This window comes from Triturus cristatus, chromosome 3_2, assembly GCF_964204655.1.
Source record: "Triturus cristatus chromosome 3_2, aTriCri1.1, whole genome shotgun sequence".
In the NCBI taxonomy this organism is placed as follows: domain Eukaryota; kingdom Metazoa; phylum Chordata; class Amphibia; order Caudata; family Salamandridae; genus Triturus; species Triturus cristatus.
This window is the reverse complement of record NC_140584.1, coordinates 1,223,184,008-1,223,207,404: the sequence shown is the minus strand read 5'-3', so window position 1 is coordinate 1,223,207,404 and position 23,397 is coordinate 1,223,184,008. Positions and strand designations below refer to the sequence as shown.

Genomic DNA, 23,397 nt, shown 5'->3' with positions numbered 1-23,397 from the left:
CTTTACTATATATTGAATTGAATTGAATTGAATTGAATTGAAAGGGCATTTATAAAGCGCATGGCTACCCTAGAGCATCCCAGCGCTATATACTGCATGACTCGCAAAGGGATGGCAATGCATTTGCACTGCAACGCTAGGCAAGACCTAAAAAGGGAATTGTAATTTGGGACCTACTTTGCAGATGGTTCTCCCAGGTCAATCCATAATCCGAACTGTGTATCGAATAGGGGTGGGCGGAATTTGCGTAATCGCGTTACGCAAATCTCCGCGAAACGGTAAAAAATCTCCGCGAACACGCAGAAATTCCGCGAACACGCGGAATTGCTTGTTCGTGATGCTTTTTCCTGTTCGCAATCGCTGATTGCATGCTCGGGGAGAAATATCTTGCGAACACGCATTTTGAGAACCCGAACAAGCAAAAAATTTCGCGAAGTCGCGGAAAGCAGAATTTTGGGCAATTTCACGTTCTCCGCGGAACGCGAAATTACCCAAATTCCGCAAATTCCGCGAGCGGAACGGAATTTACCGCCCAGGCCTAGTATCGAACCACAAAGGTGGGACCGAATTGTATAGCCCTGTCCCTTCTGCATTCAATCCTATTCTGCAAGCACTGTATACATCCTAATATGCTGTGATATGTTCTGACTTGCCTTTCGCATTGTTAACATTTTTTTGCACTTTCAGCACTGGTCACTTTATCCAAGAACTACTCAAAGGTAGACTCATAATATTATACTTGAACTTTATATCTTGGATGGACTAAAATACATGTAGTCTAGATGGTGTTTTAAATGAACTTACTTTGGAATTGCGCAATCGGATAATCACTTCCTTCTTCTTTTGCCCTTCCTTTCATCGACCTATTGTATCTGTAATTAATTTTATCAAGAGGTAGGCTGGGGGGGTGGGTGGACGGAATGTTTTGCATCTCGGAAGGTTCTTTCTTGTAAATTGCATTCTAAAATAAAATAAATAAATACATTAACAAAAGACCTGGCTCTTAGATGGAAACACTGGACCCTGTGAGCGCCTGGATATTCCCCTAGGTGACGAGCAGTGCTCTAGAAATCGACTAAATCATTGATTGATTGAGTTCCCTTTAGTACCAGGACTTCTATAGTGATTTGTTTTTCAGACAAAAAAATATTTCTGCGTTTAGCCAATACTTTTTTTAAATTGATGAAGGCCTGGCAGCTTTTATAACAATAAAATTTTGCAAACAACTTTGAGAATAAAGTAAGAATTATCATAAGGCTGGCGGCCAAAACCAGATCTGTTGGCGTTTGCCAATGCGAGTTTCATTGTGTGATGTGACTTTCTGTATTTGATTACTGTTGTGCAATGCTCTGTCAGCCTAACTCACATGGGTTGTGCTGTATAGCCCCTAAAATAAAATAAATACAAATGGAGACATTCACTCCAGTAGTAGTGTAGCTCTTGAGTCATTGACCTGGGTTACAATGAGTAATTGAGTGAAATGGTTATCAGGGGTGTTGTGAACCCCCTGGTTCAGCAGCTGCAGTGGGCGAGAGGTTTTTGATGGGCCTCTTCTGTCTGCAGCTCAGCAGACAAAGGTTCATATGAATGGGGAATGGGTGAAAGGGTGGATGGCTGAACGCAAGGGTGGATGGATGGGTAGATGGGTAAAAGTGTGGATGGATGGATGTGTGAAAGGATGGATGTAAGGATGGATGAATGAAGGAATGGGTGGATGAGTGAAATGGATGGTGGATGCACGATGGATGGATTGATGAGCGAAAGGGTGAATGAATGGATGTGTCAAAGGGAGGCAGGATAGATAAGAGAGTGAAAGGATAGATGGATGAGTGGATGAAAGGGTGAGTGGCTGGAAGGGTGAATGAATGAGAGAAAGGTTGGATGGATGAAAGGATGAATGAATGGGTGGAGGATGTACGATGGATGGAGTGAAAAGGTGAGTGGATGGAGGAGAGAAAGGATGAATGAGTAAAAGGGTTGATGGACTGATCAATGAGTGAAAGTGTAGATGGAAGAATGGTTAACTAAAAGGGTAGTCAGAGGGATAAATGACTGGAAGAAGGATGAAGGGATGGATGGCTTATAGGGTGGATGGATGGTTGGATGGATGGATGGATGGATAGCTGTGTAGATGGGTGAATAGGTTTGGATATGGATGTACAGACAGATGGATGGACGGAATGAGGAAAGAATAAATGATAGATGAAAGCATGCATTGATGTCAGAATGTAAAGGTGAAAAGGTGGGTGGGTGGAAGGATGAAAGAATGAATGGATAGCTGCTTGGATGGCAGAGACAAGAGAGTTCTTCTGGGGAAGAGTTGCAATGAGTTGCTTCACTTGCTTGGTGCTGTAAGAGCTTTGGTTCAAAGTGGGAGATATTTAAATTTTCTGGCTACTCCCTTGAATGCATCCTATGGAAAATTAACAAGTTTGCTTACAGATTCTTGAGCAAGATGGCACCTGAGTAGTTTGTTTCTCCGCCTACCATTCTTACCAAGCCGTGGTAGCTCGGTGATCAGCTTTACAGACTGAGGGATGCCTCCTGGAATTTGAATCCTCCTACGCTCGCTGAGCCATCTCTCGCTCGGAGGACGTCGTCACCTATGCCTCGGCTCAGAATACGGGCGTGGCGGTCCTGATTCGGCCACAGTGATCTGTTTGGTTGCTGCAGCCTCAATACTGTGTCTCTTGTTTTCCTGTGAGCCTGAGCCACTGCAGCTCGGCAGGGCACTTTCAAATAGGGAATCGCAATGGACCGCACTCCGCTAGCCCCTCCTCCGGGTCGCCCCTAGGGAAGCTGGTACATGGAGTTCTTGAGTGGTTCACCCCAGTGGGTGCAAGTAAGTACTTGTTGAACTGATGATCTCTAGACCCGATACATGTCCCGGGTTTTATAATATCGCCCGAGACATTTCAAATATGGCCATGGCAGCTCGAGGCTTGAAGAATGCCAAGATGTGTGCTGCTCTGCTGAAATTTGGGGGCACGGGCGTCTCCATAACGGCCCTCATGGCTCCATCGGACTCCTCCCATGAAGCCAACTCTCGGGAGATGTTCAACAAAGGGAAGAAAGAGACAGCAGGTAAAAAAGCTGTACAGCGAATACCCCAAGGCTCTCTGCAAGCTGAAGGGGGGTGTCGGCAGCCTTCTATTGCTAGTTTGTTTCCCCCTCTCGCTCTATAGTCTCTAAGGGAAAAAACTTGGTGATACTTTAGGGGATATGGTCTCTATTGAACCTTCAGGCTGTGGGGTGGAGGTTCGGACTACACCCAACAAAAATCCTTTGAGTAATATTCCCGTAGCTGGGCCAGAATCGCTGTCGTGGCAGACACAAGAAGTGCAACTGGGCTCTTTGATATGTGGGCAGGTGCCCGCACCACAGGAGAACTCTAAGCAAATCACGGAAGTGGTTCAAGGTGACAACCCTCCCTTGACACAACACTGGAAACCCAAAAAGAAACAGATTGTGGCGCTAATCATCCTACTACCCCCTTGCTCATCATCCGCTAGGGCCTAAGGTAACGGGCGGTTCCTTCTCCCAAGACTCTGGGGGAAATTTGATTTTCACTAACTGATGGATCTGAATCCTTAGTTGATGGAAATTTGTCTTCATGCGAAGAAAAGCCTTCAGACTCAAACAGCAGTTTCACAGTGAAAGATTTGGTCAACTCAATGCAAGAGATCATCATTGAATAAACGAAAAGGAAAGCACAACCGCACCAATCGCCAATTAAAATGAGACTATTCCGCCACACAGCTAACTTATCCAGATGGGGTGCATCCATTAAAGAGCCCAGTCAAGAAGGTTAAAATAAGTTTTGCACTGACATGGGGGAGCCCTCTTTGTCCCCTATTCTTCATGCCATAAAGCAATTTCAGGAAGATGAACAGAGATATAACTGTCAGGCTAGAGCTGCTGCCAAAAAAGTGCAGGGCGGAATAAGGAAGTTGAATAAAAAATGTAAAGACATTGTGTAATGCTTAACTTGTGTTGAAGATCGGACAGAGAGGCTTGAGGTAGAAGTTAAAGCATTGAAATGTCGAAGGGGCCCTTATGACTGATGTGGAAGCTAAAGGACCAAGAAAATAGACAGCAGCAGAACAACCTGCGACTTCTTGGATCCCAGAAGGAGCAAAGGGTGGCAATGTCAGGCAGTTCATGGTGAATATTTTTAATGGAGTGTTCCCCGATCAAATTAAATGGAACTTGGATTTAGAGATTCAACGTGCACACCAGTGCCCCTTTATGTTAAATAAAAGACAGTCAAATGAAGGTGAGAGGCCTAGAGCAATGCTGGTTTGTTTCGGAAACGTTTTGGTAAGAGAATTTGTATACGACCAAGCTCAACTAAACTCCAAGAAAGAACATGAAGGGGTGTCTTTTTTTGCCAGGCCCAACTTTGCACGTGCTACTGTTGAACGTAGATGGCGCTTACACCAACTCTTTGCTCTATTCCAGCAGATAGGTGCCAAAGTTTTTCTTCAAAGTCCGGCAAAGCTAAAAGTTATTTTCAATGGTTATGCCTGTAGCTTTACCTCAGAAGAGTATCTAAACAAACTTAAGATGAAACCTGGTAGCTCTAACCAACTGATTTGAGCATCTCTGAAAGCAGGAGCAAATCGAAATTAGGTTGGGATACCTGAAACCGAATTGGAATGCTTATTTTATTGGGGGGGGTTGTGCATGGGGGATGGGTGGTAGGCTTACCAGTCAGGCGCACATCAGTCAGTTGGGTCCTGATTGCTCACTTTTGGAGGGCCTGGGGGTTTGAGCTGGGGTTGGGGGGGAAGGGGTCCGCACAGGGAAAGATGTATGATTAAGTTGAAGTGCTTTATGGTTAATTTTTTCTTTTGATGTTCAGATAAACCGCTTGTGCTATAAATATAGGTGTGTCAAAGAGGTGGGGACTAGGCCCTTTCAAATGTTAGGAAAGGGGAAGCTGCGGATTGCCACCCTCAATATTTGTGGTCTAAATGATGTTCAGAAAAGACAAAGAGTCTCTCAAGGGTTGCGACTATTGTGTGCGGATATTTTCTGCCTACAAGAGACTCACACTGAAGAAATGCAGAAGGATGAGTTGAAAACTCTGGGTTATACCCTAATTGGGGGACATCTCAAAGTGTATGCATATGGGGGTGGCAATTCTAGCATGTAACAATCTTATGCAGTTTAAACAGACTTGGGTGGATCCTCATGGAAGGTGGGTCATTACCGAATGTCGGCATTTTGCTTATATGCCTCTTACCTTGTGCTCAGTGTACGGTAGCATTGCTTATGACCCAGGGGTTTTCGATTGGATATCAAATGAGTTAGAACATTGGCCTATGCCAATTGTTATGTGTGGAGATCTGAATATTAATTTACCTTGCAATTGGGTTATGGATGATCATCATAGAAACACCGGAAGAAAAACAAATGTTTTACAAGCCCTTTGGAATCTAAGTTGTGACCATGGGCTTATTGATATATGGCACAGCTTGAAGCCAACAGAGCATGGGTATACATATTATTCTGCTCCGAGCCAGTCTCAAGCCCATCTAGATTACTTTTGTTTCCCCTTCTTTAATGCAGGATGCTTACATAGAGCTTCACCCTTGAATTTTGTCCGATCATAACCCACTAATTTTAGAGCTTAAGGGAAAAGGTTTTGCTAAGAGGGTTTCTGCATGGAGCTTTGAAAGAGCTTTGCTACATTACGAGGATTATCGTAAAAATATGAAAGGGTGGATCCCGGAAATTCTGGACAGGAATGTCGGCACTGCCCCAATAGGAGTAGTGTGGGATACACTGAAGGCATGTATTCGGGGTGAAACCCTTCAGTTTTCTCTGAAGCCAGGAAAAAATGAAAAATGCTTTTTACAGGAGTGTCAAAAGAAAATGGCTCTTGCAGAAGCAAAACTCATATTTGCAGTCCAGCAGGAGAGTGGAGTGGATATAGCCTAAATGGAGGTGATGACTGTTAAAGCAGCAATTGGGGACATTTTTGCCAAGAAAGCTGAGTCCAAGCTGGCAGCTTTTAGAGAAAGACCCTATAAATATAGTGATAAAATAGTGCTTTACTTAGCACTAAGGACAAACACTTAGCACTAAGAACAAGCACTAAGCACTTAGCACTAAGAACAAGACAGCAAACAACAAATAATGAGATATGGTCTATTAGGGATAAGATAAGGGTAACTTTTCAAAAGTAGTTTAAGGCACCTTTCTCAGAGAGTACAGATGGAGACGCTCACTTAATATAAAAGGCTATGGATGAGTATCTTGACTCAATTTTCCTGACTCCATTGACTTGGGAGGAACAAGAGCTGCTTGAAAGTCCCCCCTTTTGGTAGGATATTCTTTGTGCAAAGACCAGCCTTCCAGAAGGGAAGGTAGCTGGCACTGATTGTATACCCACCGAATCTTATAAAATATTTTCGGGCCAACTTAAGGAGGTTATAAAAACCCTGTTTGAGCAAATTTTTAAAGGCGTACCCTTTCCTAATTCCTGGTTGCTTGCTAAAACCATTGTTTCCCTAAAAAGGATAAACCTATTCAGGATCTTGGCTTGTATCAACCGATTACCTTAATTATTGGGGACTCTAAAATCTATCAAAAAAATATTAGATTCTCGCCTGTCGCATGTGATCAGCAATTTGGCCTCCAAATGGCAGCATGGGTTTATACCTGATAGAGGTACAACAGACCATCTAAGAAGAGCCATCTCTCTGTTTGATGCAACTCAGGTTACATATATATTAAACCCACTGCCAGTGTATAGATAAATGGGGAAATGACTGAACAATTTCAGATCTTACAGAGGACTCGGCAGGGATGCTCCTGTTCTCCTTTGCTTTTCGTGATGTATATTGATCCTTTTATCAGAAGACTAGAAAATAACCTGATTATTCTCCCAATACACATGAAAAGCTATGACATGAAATTCATGGCTTATGCTGATGGCATTGCGTTGGTTACCCCAGAACCAGAATTATCAATTAAGGTGCGAAGGTTTGGGGAAGTGTCAAGGTATTCCCTAAATAAATATAAAAACACAAATTATTACTAATGAGAAAATAGCTTGGGTAGACCCAGAGTGGTGAAACATGAAGGATATCTAGGGGTGAATATACTGGCCAATACCGACCAGCTCGTGGTTCAAAATCTTGCCCCTTTGTGTAATACGACTCAGAGATCACTGTGTAGGTTGAATAATTTGCACCTTTCTCTTGTAGGTAGATGTAATGTTATTAAAATGATATTTTTTCCAAAAATGTTATATTTTTTTAGGGCAATCCCATTAGAATTCTTCCTTCAAAGGATGAAGAAATTGGATGACCTTTTTGCTCAATTTATTTGGGCCTATTCTCGGCCCAGAAGTGTTTGTCACTCCCAATTTAAAACTATATTTTTGGGCGACCACCTTGCAGCAGTGTTCCGTTTTAATACATGATTACCCCAATTTACAGATATCTGATTCTCCCTCTTCTTTTGAATTATTAATTTGGCCTGAAGCTTGGGTCTGTTTATGGTGGCAATTGGAACTGGGGTTTTACAAAAGGGTGAGATTTAAAGACTCTTACGGGAGCTTACAATGTCTTTACCTCAGTTTGCAGATTGCTGGGCATTGGTAGATTGAATTTCTATACCCTTATGAGAAATAATGAGAATTTAATGGAGATTTTTGGGGATCACTATGTGGCAAAGCAGGGTTAAATAAACATGGGGTCTTTTTTGCTTCATTGGACATTATCCCATTTAGGGACCTTAGAATACATTTTGCTCTTAGTCACAAGGAAGTTTTTTAATATCTCCAGATCAGGACGTTTTTACAACACAAGGGTGGGGGGGGGGGGCAGTTAGCTTTGCTAAAAGTGAACTTATTGAAAACATTGATTGTCATTCAACCTCAATGACTCGGGAACATCTACAACCTGCTCATTAGCCAGATGAATGATGATCTGCAAAAATACTCTGGGAAATGCCAATTGAAATGAGGCATAACTGACATGACCATTCATCAAGCCCTCCCAGCTACACTCTCCGATTTGTTATCCACAAATCTTCAGGCTCAGTTTTATAAATACCTGTTTATTTTATATTACACTCCGAATATGATTGCTAAATGGGAGGCGGGAAAGGCATCCGATGCCCACGATGTTCTCTCCATGGAGTAGACATAGTGCATGTGTTTGCCACCTGTGGGGCCCTTTCATCTGTGTAAGAGGATATCTCTGGCTTTTTCACAGATAAATTGTCTTTGAATTTAACAGGGAATTTAACATTAACCCCTTTGGTGATATTATTGGGGGTATAAAATTCTGTCGGGCAAAACGAGGGGGGCTTTTGCCATAGCCATCTTCGGGCTTTGCATCGCCTGTGCCTGGCTGGACGCCAACCTTCCTTCCTTTCAGCAATGGTTGGCTTGGTTGGCTCGATGTACAAACTGGAAAAAGAGATTTTGCTAAGAACGGAGCTCGATCCAGGAAATAGGGATTGAGTATTTGGGAGCGTTTCACCGATTAGGATAAATATTCGGCCTGGCAAAGGGGGGGAATAACAAAATGCACAAAGAGCACCTTTGGTCTATCTGTGGATAAAAAAGCACATGCCACTTTTTGATCTGTAAGGCAAGGGAGGCTGGTTAATGAGTATGTCCTTTTTATTAGGATCGCTTTTAGATGGGAAATTGTAGTATTCCTCTTATTATGAAGCACTTGTCACTTTAAGATTCTCGTGTGTGCTTTACTGGAGGAAACGCTTTGATTAATGATTTATATTTAAATCTGTCAAGTTTGAGCATGAATTTAAGAAACCATGTTATAAGCACATTCATGATTTAATTGTGTATTTTCTCTGTGTGGGGCCGCGGGGATGTGTGGGATGGGTTTCTGATGTAAAAAATAAAAAGGAAAATGTACAGGTTCAACAGAGGGTGTGTGCAGGGTCCAAATGAGGACCACAGGGAGCCACATTCATGGGTAAAGGACTTGTGGGTTGAGCTACAAGGAGCACAGCAGGTCCCCATACTGATTCTTCAGGGAGCCTCTGGTAAGTGGATATTCAGCCCGAGACCCTTCTGCGGAGAAGGCGCCAGAAGAGACTGAGCACAGTGACAGCCTGACACTGTCAGACATAGAGCTGGATGCACTAAAATGGCGTATTATTGCCACATCCTCCGAGTTACCATTAACTCTGGGGTCGGGAAAATCTGGACCATTATAAGTCTGACCCTTACCAGGGAATCAGTAATTCGGGGTTTGGTTTCCAAAGTGTTGTACCAGATTTTGACTCTTAACTTTTGGCTGCTTTTTAACCCACAACTCAGGGTGAAAGTTAATACCTTATAATTCTGAAGGGGTCAGTTGCTGTAACTGACTCCATCGGACCTAGTTGCCCAGTTGTAATGAGGGCATTGCAGTGATTTCACCACAGGGGTTCCCCACACCACAAGACACAATATAATTGACTATGGGGCATATGTATGAAGCCTATTTCCCTTTCGCAAACGGGAAAAAGCCTTTTGGGATGTATCATCCCAAAAGGCCCTCACAAAATTGGCAGGGTATGCTCAGACGTGAGTCCCTTGCTCACTTTGCCACTGGATTCAAGCAAGCCTGGCTGAAGACGGCTGGAATGCCAGAAACCGCTCCTAGGAAGCTTGTTTCCGGTCCAGGGAAGACATGGCTTGGCAGTTCGGGCTGGGCTGTTCCCATGAGGCACAGGGTCAGACTGATTTGCATATGGCCATGTCTGAACTGGGGTGGCAGAGTGGGCTAAAGAACGGTGATGGATCAAACCCAGATCTGTTGATTGGGTGTGAGTGTTTGATTGGTTCTGATGCTCCGTCCATCACCACCCCCTTTTGTACCGCTCACAAAATAAGGAATCGCAAAATTTGCGATTCCTTATTTTGCGAAAACTTTTAAGGAATAACAAATTACGATTCCTTAAATGCGATGTAAAAAGCACCCAAGTTGTGCGAATTCTCCTTTGAAAAATGCACTTTTCTACATTTTTCAAAGTGCTATGTGGCACACATACATGCCCATAGGGCATGTATGTGTGCCACATGTGCACACATGCACATTTCTGGGATGCAACAGGGTGTCCTTTTGACACCCTGGCACCCTTGAAATTGTAGTCTCAATTTGCGATTCTCTAATGAGAATCACAAATTGAGAATGTCTTCCTATTAATTCCAATGGGCCTCTAGGCCCATAGGAATGAATGGGGCGGTATTCCTTAATTTCGAATCGTAATTTGCGATTTGCAATTAAGGACTATGTAGGATTCACAAAATTATTTGCAAATCCTACATACATAGCGTTTTGCGATTCTCAAATAGGGATTCTCTAAAAATCGCTGTTTGAGAATCGCAAATGTATTCTTTGACACATAGGCCCCTGTATTATTTTCAATATTCTTGACTTGTACTACATAGCTGACTTTGAAGTTGTATGCCTGTTTCAAAAGTAACCTGAAGCCTCTTATTGGACTTTTCACTTCAGGCAAGTGTGGCCAGGACAGAGGTATCAGGACAGAGTGGTCAGAACAGAGTGGCCAGGACAGAAGGGTCAGGACAAAGTGGTCAGGACAGTAAGGTCAGGACAGAGTGGTCAGGACAGGGTAGTCAGGACAGACTGGTCAGGACAAAGTGGTCAGGACAAAGTGGTCAGGACAGTAAGGTCAGGACAGAGTGGTCAGGACAGGGTAGTCAGGACAGAGTGGTTAGGATAGTGCGGTCAGGAAAGAGTGGTCAAGACAGTGAGGTCAGGATAGAGTGGTCACATATGTCATAAACTCAAGTAACAGCCATGATCCTTTCAACAATAGAACAAATGTTTATGCGACCATTCCCTGGGGTCCTTGGGCAGTCCGTGGTTCTCAATGGTGTTGGATCACTTTTGAAAGTAATCAACTCACTAAAGACACAGGGCTGAGAAAATTCTAAATGTTACTTGGAGAGCAATTGTGCAATTGTGAGGGATTTCAGTGTAGTGCTCAGAGAGACGTTATGCAAGTTCAAATAATATATAATATGGATCACGTTCAATATTTGGCTAACATGTGAGCTATGCATTATTGTCTTGAAATTTGTGCTTGGATGAGGATTTCAAACTGCGGGAAAGTGCTGCATTTTTTCCCAGCACACATTTTTTTCTCTTTATTTAGTAACATGTGGGACTTGGCTTATGTTTTTTCCTTATTCTTGACTACTACCTTAACAGTGAGGCTCGCGCATACTCAAATACTCATATTACTTTTGGGATCTTTGTATCTTTTGGATAGTTTCCTTGGATCACAGCTTGACTTCTTGGTCAAGCCCTATTGGGTGCTGTCATTAGTTACAACTGCTTTCAGATAACTCCTTTCTGTGTGAACGGCATGTACGTTTGTATTGGTGGAATTAATGACTACTTCCCTTTGCACTGATTGTGCATAGCAGGTTGTCTGACGGTAGTAATGGCTGTGCTTTCTTTTGTATGCATGGTACCACCATTGCTGCATGATACTCCAAGTAATAAGGGTTGGATACGGCGGACTCTGTGGCGAGGATTATGGGCAGCAGCAGCAACAACAGCAGCAGAATCCCCTCTATCGCTCCTATAGAGGGAAGCAAAGGGGTCGGAGAGGTTCTGGTCGCAACCCCTCTTCTTCCTCCTCCTCCTCTGCTCCAAATGAGGCTTCAGGGAAGCAGCCCTAGATCCCCCATCCCGGATCATGTAAGACCTGTGGGGGGTCGGGTGTCCTACTTTCTACGGGGTTGGAAATCTGTTACAACCGACCTTTGGGTTTTGAACCTCGTAGAGACTGGGTACGCCCTTCCCTTTCGGGAGTTTCCTCCCCCTTACCCTCCTTGCCAAGATTATTGCTCGGAGGACCACCTGCTTCCCCTGCAGAAAGAAGTTCAAGCTTTGTTTCAGAAGGGCGCAATAGAGGTGGTTCCGGAGCAGGAAAGGGGTCAGGGATGCTACTCCCGGTATTTCCTGATCCCCAAGAAGGACGGCAGATTGCGTCCGATTCTGGACCTCAGAATCTTGAATTTTTACCTGAAACAGGAGAAGTTCAAGATGCTGACCCTTGCGCAGGTTCTTCAAGCGTTGCAGCAAGGAGACTGGATGGTGTCGCTCGACTTGCAGGACGCGTACTTCCATGTCCCAATCCTGAAGTCGCACAGGAAGTATCTCCGTTTTACGGTTGGGTCGCAACATTATCAGTTTGCGGTCCTCCCGTTTGGTCTTACTACTGCACCTCGAGTCTTCACAAAGGTGATGGCAGTGGTGGCTGCTCATCTCAGGAGGTCGGGGATTCCGGTTTTCCCCTACCTGGACGACTGGCTTCTGAAGGCAGAGTCCCCAGAGATGGTGCAGCGTCATCTGCAGGTGACAACTCAGCTGTTATTCGACTTGGGTTTTTCGATCAATGTGCCCAAATCTCACCTGGTGCCCTCTCAACGCAACCTGTTTATAGGGGCAGTACTGGACACTACTGTGTGTCGAGCATTCCCTCCTCCTCAAAGGATTCTCGACATTCAGGAGATGGTCCCTTTATTCCACAGTGGAGCGGTTGTTCCAGTTCTGAAGGTCCTTCGCCTGCTCGGTCTGTTCGCTTCCTGCATTCTGTTGGTCAACCATGCACGCTGGCACATGAGGGCGCTCCAGTGGTGCCTCCGCAAGCAGTGGTATCAGCACAACGGGGATCTCGGGGAGTCGATCAAGATCTCCGGAGAAGCTGCAGCGGATCTGTCTTGGTGGAGCGTGGAGGGCAATCTGTCCCAAGGAAAGCCTTTCCATCTACCTCCATCGGTGGCCACAGTGATAACGGATGCCTCCACCCTAGGGTGGGGAGCTCATCTGGGGGATCTGGAGATCAAGGGTCTTTGGTCTCCAGAGGAGAGGTTGTTTCATATCAACCTTCTGGAGTTGCGGGCGATTCGTTTGGCACTCAAGGCCTTTCTCCCTTCCCTTCGCGGTCAGTCAGTTCAAGTCCTGACGGACAACACGACCACGATGTGGTATATAAACAAACAGGGAGGAGTAGGGTCTCTTTGTCTCTGCAGAGAGGCCTTACGACTATGGTCCTGGGCTCAGGACCATCAGATTTGTCTGATGGCAAATCATCTGGCCGGGGTGCTGAACGTGCGTGCGGACAGTCTCAGTCGGCAGTTCTCCGCCGACCACGAGTGGAGGCTCCATCCGGAGGTGGTCCTCAGGTAACTTAGGGGCCAAAGTTTTTATAGAGTCCATCAGGGCATGAACATAACGCCCCAGCAAGCACATAGCATTTGATGACTTCAACGCCATACTTCCTGAGGAGAAAGTCTTTTTGGCCGCCTGATCAACTTTCTTTGACTCCCTATCAGCAGTATGGGAAGGGGAAACCGCTTCACCCAAGAAAGCAGGGAGGCGCAGGGCGGTGTGAATGGGTGATGACTGAGGCATAAAGGAAAGAACCATAAGATCCAAGATGCACAGGGCAACCACCATGTCTTCTCCAGGGTTTGGGGCTGCCTATATAAGCCCCTCCCCGGAAAAAGCAGGTGCTTGCCAATCACTAAGAGCTGTTGGACTCTGGCTCTGTATTTGAAGTTTCCTGCCGTACCTTTTGGATATTTGGTTTCCACCTCGGATGGTCCGCAGTGGCAAAGCTTTGTTCAGCCATGTAAGCCTGGAATGCTGCTGCTGCTCTATGGTCTGGAGCACATTCCCGCTTTCTCTTGAGATCAACCACTCTGTGGTCCAGAGCGCCACCCAGCATAGTGGTAATCCTGTCTCTGCTCTCTCCTGCCAACGGACTCAACCGCTTCTGGTCCAGAGCACCATGCCGAGCAGAGCATGCGCCTGCAAATAGAAGCGGAGTCCCCCAGCAGCTCCGCAGAGTAGGAAACTTTCTAGTGCGTTCCATTGCATTACGCTTGTTTGGAAGGGGAAGACACTTCTCTTCGGATTTCAGCCGTGACTGGGGGGAACTTGCCTTGTTTTACGGAGAATGAAAAGCCATCGTTCTCTGCATCTGCCTAATTTTTCTCTTCATTTAGTAACATGTGGGACATCTCACACTTGGCTTATGTTTTTTCCTTATTCTTGACTACAACCTTAACAGTGAGGCTCGCGCACACTCAAATACTCATATTACTTTTGGGATCTTTGTATCTTTTGGATAGTTTGCTTGGTTCACAGCTTGGCTACTTGGTCAAGCCCTATTGGGTGCTGTCATTAGTTACAACTGCTTTCAGATAACGCCTTTCTGTGTGAACGGCATGTAAGTTTGTATTGGTGGAATTTATGACTACTTCCCTTTGCACTGATTGTTCATAGCAGGTTGTCTGACGGTAGTAATGGCTGTGCTTTCTTTTGTATGCATGGTACCGCCATTGCTGCATGATACTCTAAGTAAGAAGGGTTGCTCCTATTTACGGAAAGGACCAAAGAGTCCCAGTTTTGGTGGACCGCTACCTTTTGTTATTTTATCCCCTTCCCTTTTCCCTTGCATACTACTGTGCAGGGTAGGGTATTATATGCTCCCTGGGGAGTAGTGCAAGGAGGAACTGTACATCCCCCTGCTGGATCTGTTACTGAAGGTTAGTGGCTCGTGTGCTGGTAACCAATCTGAATCTGACAGATTGACAAGCCCGAGTAGCATACCCAGCCTGGGCGATAGACATCAATGCAGTCCTCACCTCTATTCTAGGGACTATGTCTACCATGCAGATGGAGGTTAATGCTTTTTGAACCAAGAAGCAGGACCTCAAGAAAGAAATGGGTTCTATATGGAGAGAGGTGGCCGGACTAGTTAGAAAGGGCAAGCGTGAGCATGGTGGGGTTCTTATATTATGGAATGGACATTACCTCCACAACAACACCAAAGGCAAGCCCGTCTGCGCCCGTCCGCGCCCGATCCACGAGCAGCACCGGTCCGAATGTCGGCCCTACAAGCAATGCGGAGACACGGCGGTTATATTCAAGCCTTCAGCTGCATGAACTAAACAGTAAGCTACATAACTCTGGTTGTATTGGTCTATTCCCGAATACACTTCCCAGAATAGACCAGATAACCTGCCCTAACTGTAGTGCTAGAATATTATTATATCACTACCACGTGTCAGTGAATACACAGTTCCGGCACAAAACATTCAGGGGAGTGCATGAAAACAAGACGTTTAAAGGCCTCCTGTTAAACACCAGATCGCTAGTTAAACACAGTCTGGAATGTGCGGAGCTCCTGGAAAATGAAGAAATTAAGATAGCTTTTTTTACTGAGACCTGGATGAACGAGGCTTCAGGTCCAGATTTGGTTAATGCCACACCACCGGGGTATAGCTGCCACTCTCTCAACAGGGCAAACAAGAAAGGAGGGGAGCTCGCAGTAATTTTTCATGAATCTCTGAACGCCATGTTTCAGGGTTCACTAACGCCAGAATGTGAAACACTGGATTTCTGTTTCTATCTCTCCCATCGTTACACTTTTAAAGGGACCCTGGTCTATCGGCCTCCTGGCCCTAAATCTCAGTTCTTCACTCAAGCTAGCAGCTGGGTCCAAAATGAACTCGGATCAAGATCTTATACGATCTTAGGGGATTTTAATTTTCATTTAGAAAAAGAGGGAGACCCAGACACTAGTACACTAATTGATCTAATGAGTTCAATTGATCTGAAACAGTTGGTCTCGGGGCCCACACACAAAGCAGGGCACACCCTAGATGGAATTTTTTCCAACAATGAACAACTTAACTTTATTGATACCTATCCTGTCATTTGGTCAGACCATAACGCAGTGATATTCTCTGTCACCTCTCCTCCTCCCGACCCAATACAGGGTAAGACGATATATAGGCTATATCGGCCCTGGAGTAAGGTAAGGGGACAGGACTTAAATAACTAGTTACATGACACCCTTCCTACCCCTTCTACCAATTTAGACAAAGCCACCAGATGCTATTTTAAGTGGGTGGAGGCCGCCAGTAACAAACTGGCCCCCCTAAAATAATGCAGGAACACTAGGAAACGACCAACGTCCCCATGGTATTCGCTGGAACTCAGGGAAAAAAAACTCCGTTATAAAATGCTTGAAAGAAACTGGAGAAGGAATTACGATGAAGTAGAGAAATCATTATATAAAGAGTGTCTTAAGGAATATAAAAATCTGGTGTTCAAAACGAAACAAGATTTTTTTGCCCTTAAAATCAATGAGGCAAAAAATTTGTCCAAAGAATTATTTAAAACAGTTATGATGCTGGCTCATCCTGTTCCCCCTCCTTTAAACGTCTCTCAAGAGCTTTGCGACAGGATAGCCAACCACCTTTTTGATAAGGTCAATGTGATATTTTCCACCTTTTCACAACTATCTAAAAATTCCCAACTGAGCACGCCAGATCAGAATAATCAGAATTTTTTATCGAGTCAGTTACTCCAGTTTGCTCTAGAAGTAGGGAATGTGCTGACTAAAATCAGATCAGGATCTCCGCTGGACCCATGTCCCGCATCAGTGTTGAAACGTGCACCTGAACCAGTTACAACATTTTTAGCATCTGTAATCAATGCCATGTTTACAAAAGGACATTTCCCTTTAGAGTGGAAAACAGCAGCCATCCTCCCACTTCTAAAAAAACCCAACTGGATAATAATGATCCGAACAACTTTAGGCCCATATCCAGGCTTCCGCTTCCTGCCAAAATTGAGGAAAAAATTATGAAAACCCAACTTAGCAATTTTCTGAAGGTAGGTCGGGCACTGGATCCTACTCAATACGGCTTTCGAGCAGGACACAGCACGGAAACGGCACTCCTTAAATCGACGGAAGAGATCAGAACCACCTGGATCAAGGAGGAAAAGCGGCACTGATTATGTTGGATCTATCAGCGGCCTTTGATACGGTCCATCATGGGTTGCTGATGGACCGATTATAGGAAATTGGAGTCAGAGGCATGGCCTGGAACCTGATTAATTCCTTCCTGGAAGATAGAGTACAAACGGTTACTTTAGGAGACTTCTCTGCCAAATCCTTCTCCTTCCCCTGTGGGGTCCCGCAGGGCTCCTCCATCAGCCCAACACTCTTTAACGTTTATGTAAAACAGTTAGCTCCTCTGGTAGAATCCTTTGGGTTCCATCTCACCTCCTATGCCGATGATACCCAGATTGTGGTGTCTTTGCTTCCGGGAGGACATCAGAACATTTCCTCTGGGTTTAATGACTGTATGACAGAGGTTGGTAAGTGGATGGCTCAAAACGGCCTCAAGTTAAACTCCAGCAAAACAGAGGTGGTTCTTTTTGGGAACGATCTTAATTTTTGGACTCCAGAATGGTGGCCAGATTCATTGGGACCACTTCCGCCACCTAGCAGGAAAGTTAAAAACCTTGGGATAATGCTAGATAACCAGCTATCCTATAAAGATCAAGTTAATGCGGTGGTTTCGGCCACCTTATTTACTTTAAAGTCCTGCAAAAAAATTCTGCCCCTACTTCCCAAAGAGAGTTTCAGAACAGTGGTTTCAGCTCTTGCCCTCTCAAAACTGGACTACTGTAATAGCCTTTACCTAAATATTCGGGAAGGGCTATTGAATAGACTCCAGTTACTTCAAAATGCAGCCGCTCGACTTATCTCAGCGATTCCAAAGTACGCTGCCATCACACCCGAAATCAAAAAACTACACTGGCTTCTAGTAAAAAAACGCATTTTGTTTCAAGCCATGTGCATAGTGCACAGGTCACTCCAGGGTAAGGGACCCTTATACCTGACCAAGCACATTCAATGGTACATACCAAGAAGAGCATTACACTCTGCTAAGGCCAAACTGGCCACAACCGCTCTAGCAAAAAAAACCAATTGTGGTGGCCGGAGCTTTTTGGTCGGAGCTACTAAGGCCTGGAACGCGTTACCATGAAACCTTAGAGGCACTTCTAACCATCTCAGCTTCAGGAGGGCACTAAAAACCTGGCTATTTGCGTATTAATAGGTATCAATGATAACCTACTCATCTGAAGGAGGACTTCTACCATAGCGCAAGGACACCTATGGGTAACAGATGCGCTTTACAAACTTTATAACATAACATAACATAACATATTCCATTGGATTTATATTTCTGCAGATGAAATATCCTTCACCGTTGTGATGGAGTAACCTGCCCACCAACATATAAACCAGGCCCTCAATGGATTACTTGACCTTTGGGAGCTTGCTTTGCTTTAAAGCGTTTTTCTATATATAGTGTGGTTGTGTGACCTCATCGTGTAATAAACTCACTACCTGTATTGGGTTCATTGAGGTTCGGTTTTAAAACCTTCGCCCAATCAGGCCCAATGTTCTTGTCCCACTGGTAAGGGCTTGTACAAGGGCTAATTGCAATGTTCTAACTTTGTAGACTCATAGTGAGTGTTATCTTTAGGTGGAAGCACCCAGTAATGGATTCATGCTCGCCTCTGACATCTGCTGTGTCCTGCACATCATGAGCTCAGAGCTTGGAACTCAGCATCTCAGGCTCTGCGGTCAATAATTTGAGTACAAATAAACTAAGTAATTGTAAACCTTGGTAATTACAACACCCAGAATGAAAGAATGTATGGGATGAAATGCTATAAACAAAGGAATCATTAAGGGCAGCAGTAACAGAGTACCTCGGTTGCCTAACACTCAGTCAGCTCACCCAGTTTAAAGTCTGGTGGACCAGCAGGTTTACACCGATAGAGCAAAATTTACCCATTCAGCGTAAACCTTCCTCCGAAGGCCAGAGAGAATATGGAGCGTCAGCGGTAAGCCATTCTACCCTATTTAGAATGGGTAGTCAGATGTCTTTATACTGTCTACCAAATCCATGAATATCCTGGAGGTGAGGGAATCTTAAAATATATATATTTTTTTTAAAACTATCCTTAAACCATGGGAGAAAACTCCACTGGTGTTGGGGCTATTCATTTTTACTTTGCCAAAGCAAGCTCCCACTCTAAATAACTTTGTATAAAACCTTGAAATAGTGGTTCATACAAACCCATAGAGTTCCCTCAGGGCCGACAGTGAACTTTAAATTGGGTGGGTGAAGTGTTGCCGGACATACCACCCTGACCGCCTTCACTCCACCTGCCAAAATCTAAATTGGGCCTTAAGAAGTGGAGTCATACACTATACAATTCTATAGTCTAATTGTTTAACATTCTTCTAAGATAGACTCTAATATTGTTAAAGGTATGCTTCTAAAAACTCCCATGGAACTGATTTTTTTTGCAGATGCACATGATTGTGAAACACTAGTAACTAATGTTGCATCATATATTATCAACAGTCTATTTGTACACAATTAATATACTTGTGTATTTAATGGTGAGCTTCTGCTAATATGCTAGAATCTCGAAATGGCATTATTTATTTAAAGACTATTGCTAGATCATATTCAGTATATACATTCAGGATTTACAGAGACAATGCTCAGCTTCTCAGATCTGTTTGTCCACCTGTGATCTCAGAGAGGAGAAGCAGTGAAACCTGCTGACTGCTGACATGGTATCTCTTTACTCACCTTCAATTGTCTCCTTTCTGGAGGTGGTCAATGTACGTAATATCTGTTCCCTTGTCTCCCACTGGCCACAGGTGGTGCCGATGAGATCCGCTTGGTCAATGCTGGTGATGCCTGCAAAGGGAGAGTGGAGGTCAGGCATGGGAAGCGATGGGGGACGGTCTGCGATACTCACTGGGATAAGAAGGATGCTGAGGTGCTCTGTAGACATCTTGGATGCGGATCAGCTTTAAGAGTACTAAGTGTCAATGGAGTGTTTGGAGCAGGATGGCACCGAGTGTGGCTGAGTCGGATTCGATGCACAGGAGCAGAGGCGTCCTTCTTCGACTGTCCTCATGATGCGTGGGGACATAATGCCTGTCACATCAGAAGTGATGCTGGAGTGCAATGTTCAGGTGAGAGAAAGGAGCACAAAGGGAAATATTCAGTTATGAAAACTAATATCATGAACGATAAGAATGTAGTAATGTTGTGATTGCTGAAGAAATAGACAGCGCTAATTGGGTCAGGAAAGTCCTACCGGGTTTAGCCAGTGTGAACATGTCTCTCCCTCTAGAAGGGTGGAGTGCTACCCCCGCCAACAAAACTGGTGGGGGTAGTATTCCAAAGCGTTTGACACCAAACACGACATGTTTTGATGCGGCCATCTCAAAGTTAGCATTTACCGCGAAGTTATAATGCACTTAAGAGTTTATGGTATGGCTGTATCACAGAACAGCCATAAGGAAGTATTTCCGAAAGCTGCAGAGGGGCTCAGCTCATGCTTGGGTACCCTCTCATATAAAACCAAGCACTCTGCCTTCATGCTTGTCAAGGCCTGCCATAGGAGTGGCTTATAGGTTTATATGTGTCTGTATATTGGTGTGGATATAGGTAGCCTATACCACGGTAAGAGGTGCAAGCACACCCTTACCCAGGCTGCAGTAGCAGACCTGTGGTGCCATTTTGGAGTGCTTCCCAGCCCCTGGTAGGCCTCTGAGATACCTATGCCCTAGGTACATAGTATACCATATACTAGGGGCTTATAAGGCACTCCAGAATCCAATTAGATATGTACCTAATGTACATGGAAACCATTTTAGAGAGGAAGCAGCTAGGCTGTGGTCCTGATTAGCAGGGCCACAGCCAGTCTAAGGTCGAAAAACCTTGGGCCCGATTCACAGAACAAACTTAAGACTAAATCCTAAACTTAGTACCATTTTGGTATTCACAGAATGCACTTACTACTTCTGGTATTCACAGAATGAACTTACTACTTTTTCGATTCACAGAATGAACTTAGGACTTTTGCTATTCACAGAATGGATTTACGACTACTAAACTTACGTCCGCCCCCGGGCCGGAATTTCCGGCCCAGAGGCGGAGCTTCCGGCCTGGAGGCGGAGCTTCCGGGCCGGAGGCGGGGTTTCCGGGCCGGAGGCAGAGCTTCCGGACCACAGGTGGAGATTTTGGCCATGGCTAAATCTCCGCCACTGGCCGGAATCCCCACCTTCGGGCCGGGATCTCCACCTCCGGCCCGGAAGCCCCGCCTTTGGGCCAGAAGCTCCGCCTCCGGGCCGGAAGCTCCGCCTCCGGGCCGGGAATTCCGGCCCGGGTGGGGACGTAAGTTTAGTAGTCGTAAATCCATTCTGTGAATAGCAAAAGTCCGAAGTTCATTCTGTGAATCGAAAAAGTAGTAAGTTCATTCTGTGAATACCAGAAGTAGTAAGTGCATTCTGTGAATACCAAAATGGTATTAAGTTTAGGATTTAGTCTTAAGTTTGTTCTGTGAATTGGGCCCAGTGAAACACCAGCAAACAGTGGGGGTACCCATGTGAAGCAGATCCTACTCTCCCACACAACCCCCCACCAAACGCAAGGCAATTAAACTAGCTTTGACCAGTTGAGTCTTCATGTTCTAAGTGGAAATTCCAAGAGTGTCCATCTGCCTTACATGGTTAGTCCCAGGTCTATGTTCCACTGTAAAGTCCATCCCCTGTAGGGAAATGGACCACCTAAGCAGTTTGGGGTTTTCACCCTTCATTTGTTTTAGCCAAAAAGAGGGGCTTATGGTCTGTCTGAACAAGGAAGTGAGTACCAAAGAAGAATGGCCTCAATTTCTTCAGAGCCCAAACCACAACAAAGGCCTCCCTCTCAATGGCTGACCAACGTTTCTCTCTAGGGGTCAGCCTTCTGCTTATGAAAGCTACTGGCTGATCCTGACCTTCTTCATTCAATTGTGACAGTACAGCCCCAACCCCCAATTCAGATGCATCAGTTTGAACAATTAACTTTTTGGAGTAGTCAGGACTCAGAATGGGAGCAGTACACTTGGGCTGCTTCAGGTCATCAAATGCCTTTTGACAGCTAGCTGTCCAATGAACCTTTCTGGGAATTTTCTTAGAAGTTAAGTCATTCAAGGGTGTCACTATTGATCCATACCCTTTGACAAATCTCCTATAGTACCCAGTCAGGCCTATGAAGGCTCTCAGCTGAGTATGGGTAGTGGGAGCAACCCAGTCCATTATTGTAGGAGAGTAGGGTCTGCTATCCTATGGTCACCCCAAATTTTTGCTTTTTGTTTCACTGGTTTTTGACGTATTGAGGCTGTGGATCTGCTAATCAGAACACCAGCCTGCTGTTCTCTCTACTAAATTGACACGATGCACTCTAGGTGCATAACCCATTGGAACTGGATCACCCTGTGAGCCCCTGTACCGGTGTACGCTAGGTACCCAGGGCATTGGTGTATCTAAGGCCTACCTGGGGCTGAAGCATGTATTATGCCACCCCGGGTCTGGCCTAGCAATTTGACACAACTGGCTGATCACTCAGCTGGGGTAAGTTGGTGTATCCACCTCTTACTTAGGTGTAGTACACCTATACCTAACCGTAAATGGAACACGTGGTAACCTATAAGTCACTCCTATGGCAGGCCTTAACAATCCTGAAGGCAGAGTGCTTGGTTATATGTGAGATGGTGCTCTGGCGTGAGCTGAGCCCGTCTGCAGTGGTCGAAACAACTTCCCTCTACCGTTTCCAGATATCGCCATACGCTGCCACCACAGACACAAGTCTGCCCTCCTGCTGCTGGGAGTCCTTCCAGCTTGGGAGACGTAGACAAAGGGTTTCCTGCCAGGGGAGGTGCGAGCACCACCCCAGACAGGATTTTATGTATTGGTCAGGTAGGGCTTGAATAGAACCAGACATGCCTGAGGCTCACAAGGAGCCTCGGTGCATATGCCAGTCCAAACCGGTCCTGGGGCACACCAGTCCCGGGCCTGGGGCGGGCTGGACAAAGGATTGGGGGTGTAACTACCCCCCGTCCTGGTTCCACCCTTAGGGAGGAACCTAGCAGGTAGTCCGGCCCCTAGAATCCGCTTAAAAGGTAGGAGCTGTGTCCTAAGACTTTAGACATCCTGAAATCAACTTAACCACTAAGAAGAAGACGGGAACTTCGATGCTCTGCTGCACAGAGGACTGAAGGAACATCTCCCCTATGGTCAAGGAGTGACCATCTTGCTAACGCAAGCACCAACCAGCGAATCGTCGTCTGCTTTGCCGCCGCCTCCCGCCGGAGCCCGAGCCCAGAGCCCGACAAGAACTGTATCTCCAGACCTCTCACCGCCCGATCCACAGTCCCTGCAACGAAGGTACGAGTGGAGACATCAAGACACGTGGAGCCAGCCATCTTGAAAGACTACACGACAAGCTGCAAGCGCAACAACAGAGGCTCCCTCCGAGTTGTGCTTTGGGTCCTGAGAAGCCCAACACCCGAGAAGCATCTGCACACAAGGTGAGCCCTCCAGCATCTCCACGATCTGCGTGGGGCCCTTCTGCCTTTGCAACTCGACGCGCCTGTCCGGCCCCTGGCCCGTTGGCTAGTGGTCCTTTTGGCGAACCTATCTTTGAAATTACGAAGCCGG

At 45.4% G+C, this 23,397-nt stretch overlaps 1 protein-coding gene across 5 annotated transcripts in view; it reads left to right on the top strand.

Moving 5' to 3' along the window:
• Positions 1 to 23,397, top strand: part of LOC146859510 (CD5 antigen-like) — a 956,076-nt gene that overhangs the window by 542,330 nt on the left and 390,349 nt on the right. For all 5 annotated transcript variants that reach the window (XM_085650220.1, XM_085650222.1, XM_085650223.1 and 2 more), the window contains one exon: positions 19,567 to 19,887. In XM_085650220.1, the coding sequence (XP_085506346.1) occupies positions 19,567 to 19,887 (321 nt within the window). The remainder of the gene's footprint in view (positions 1 to 19,566; positions 19,888 to 23,397) is intronic.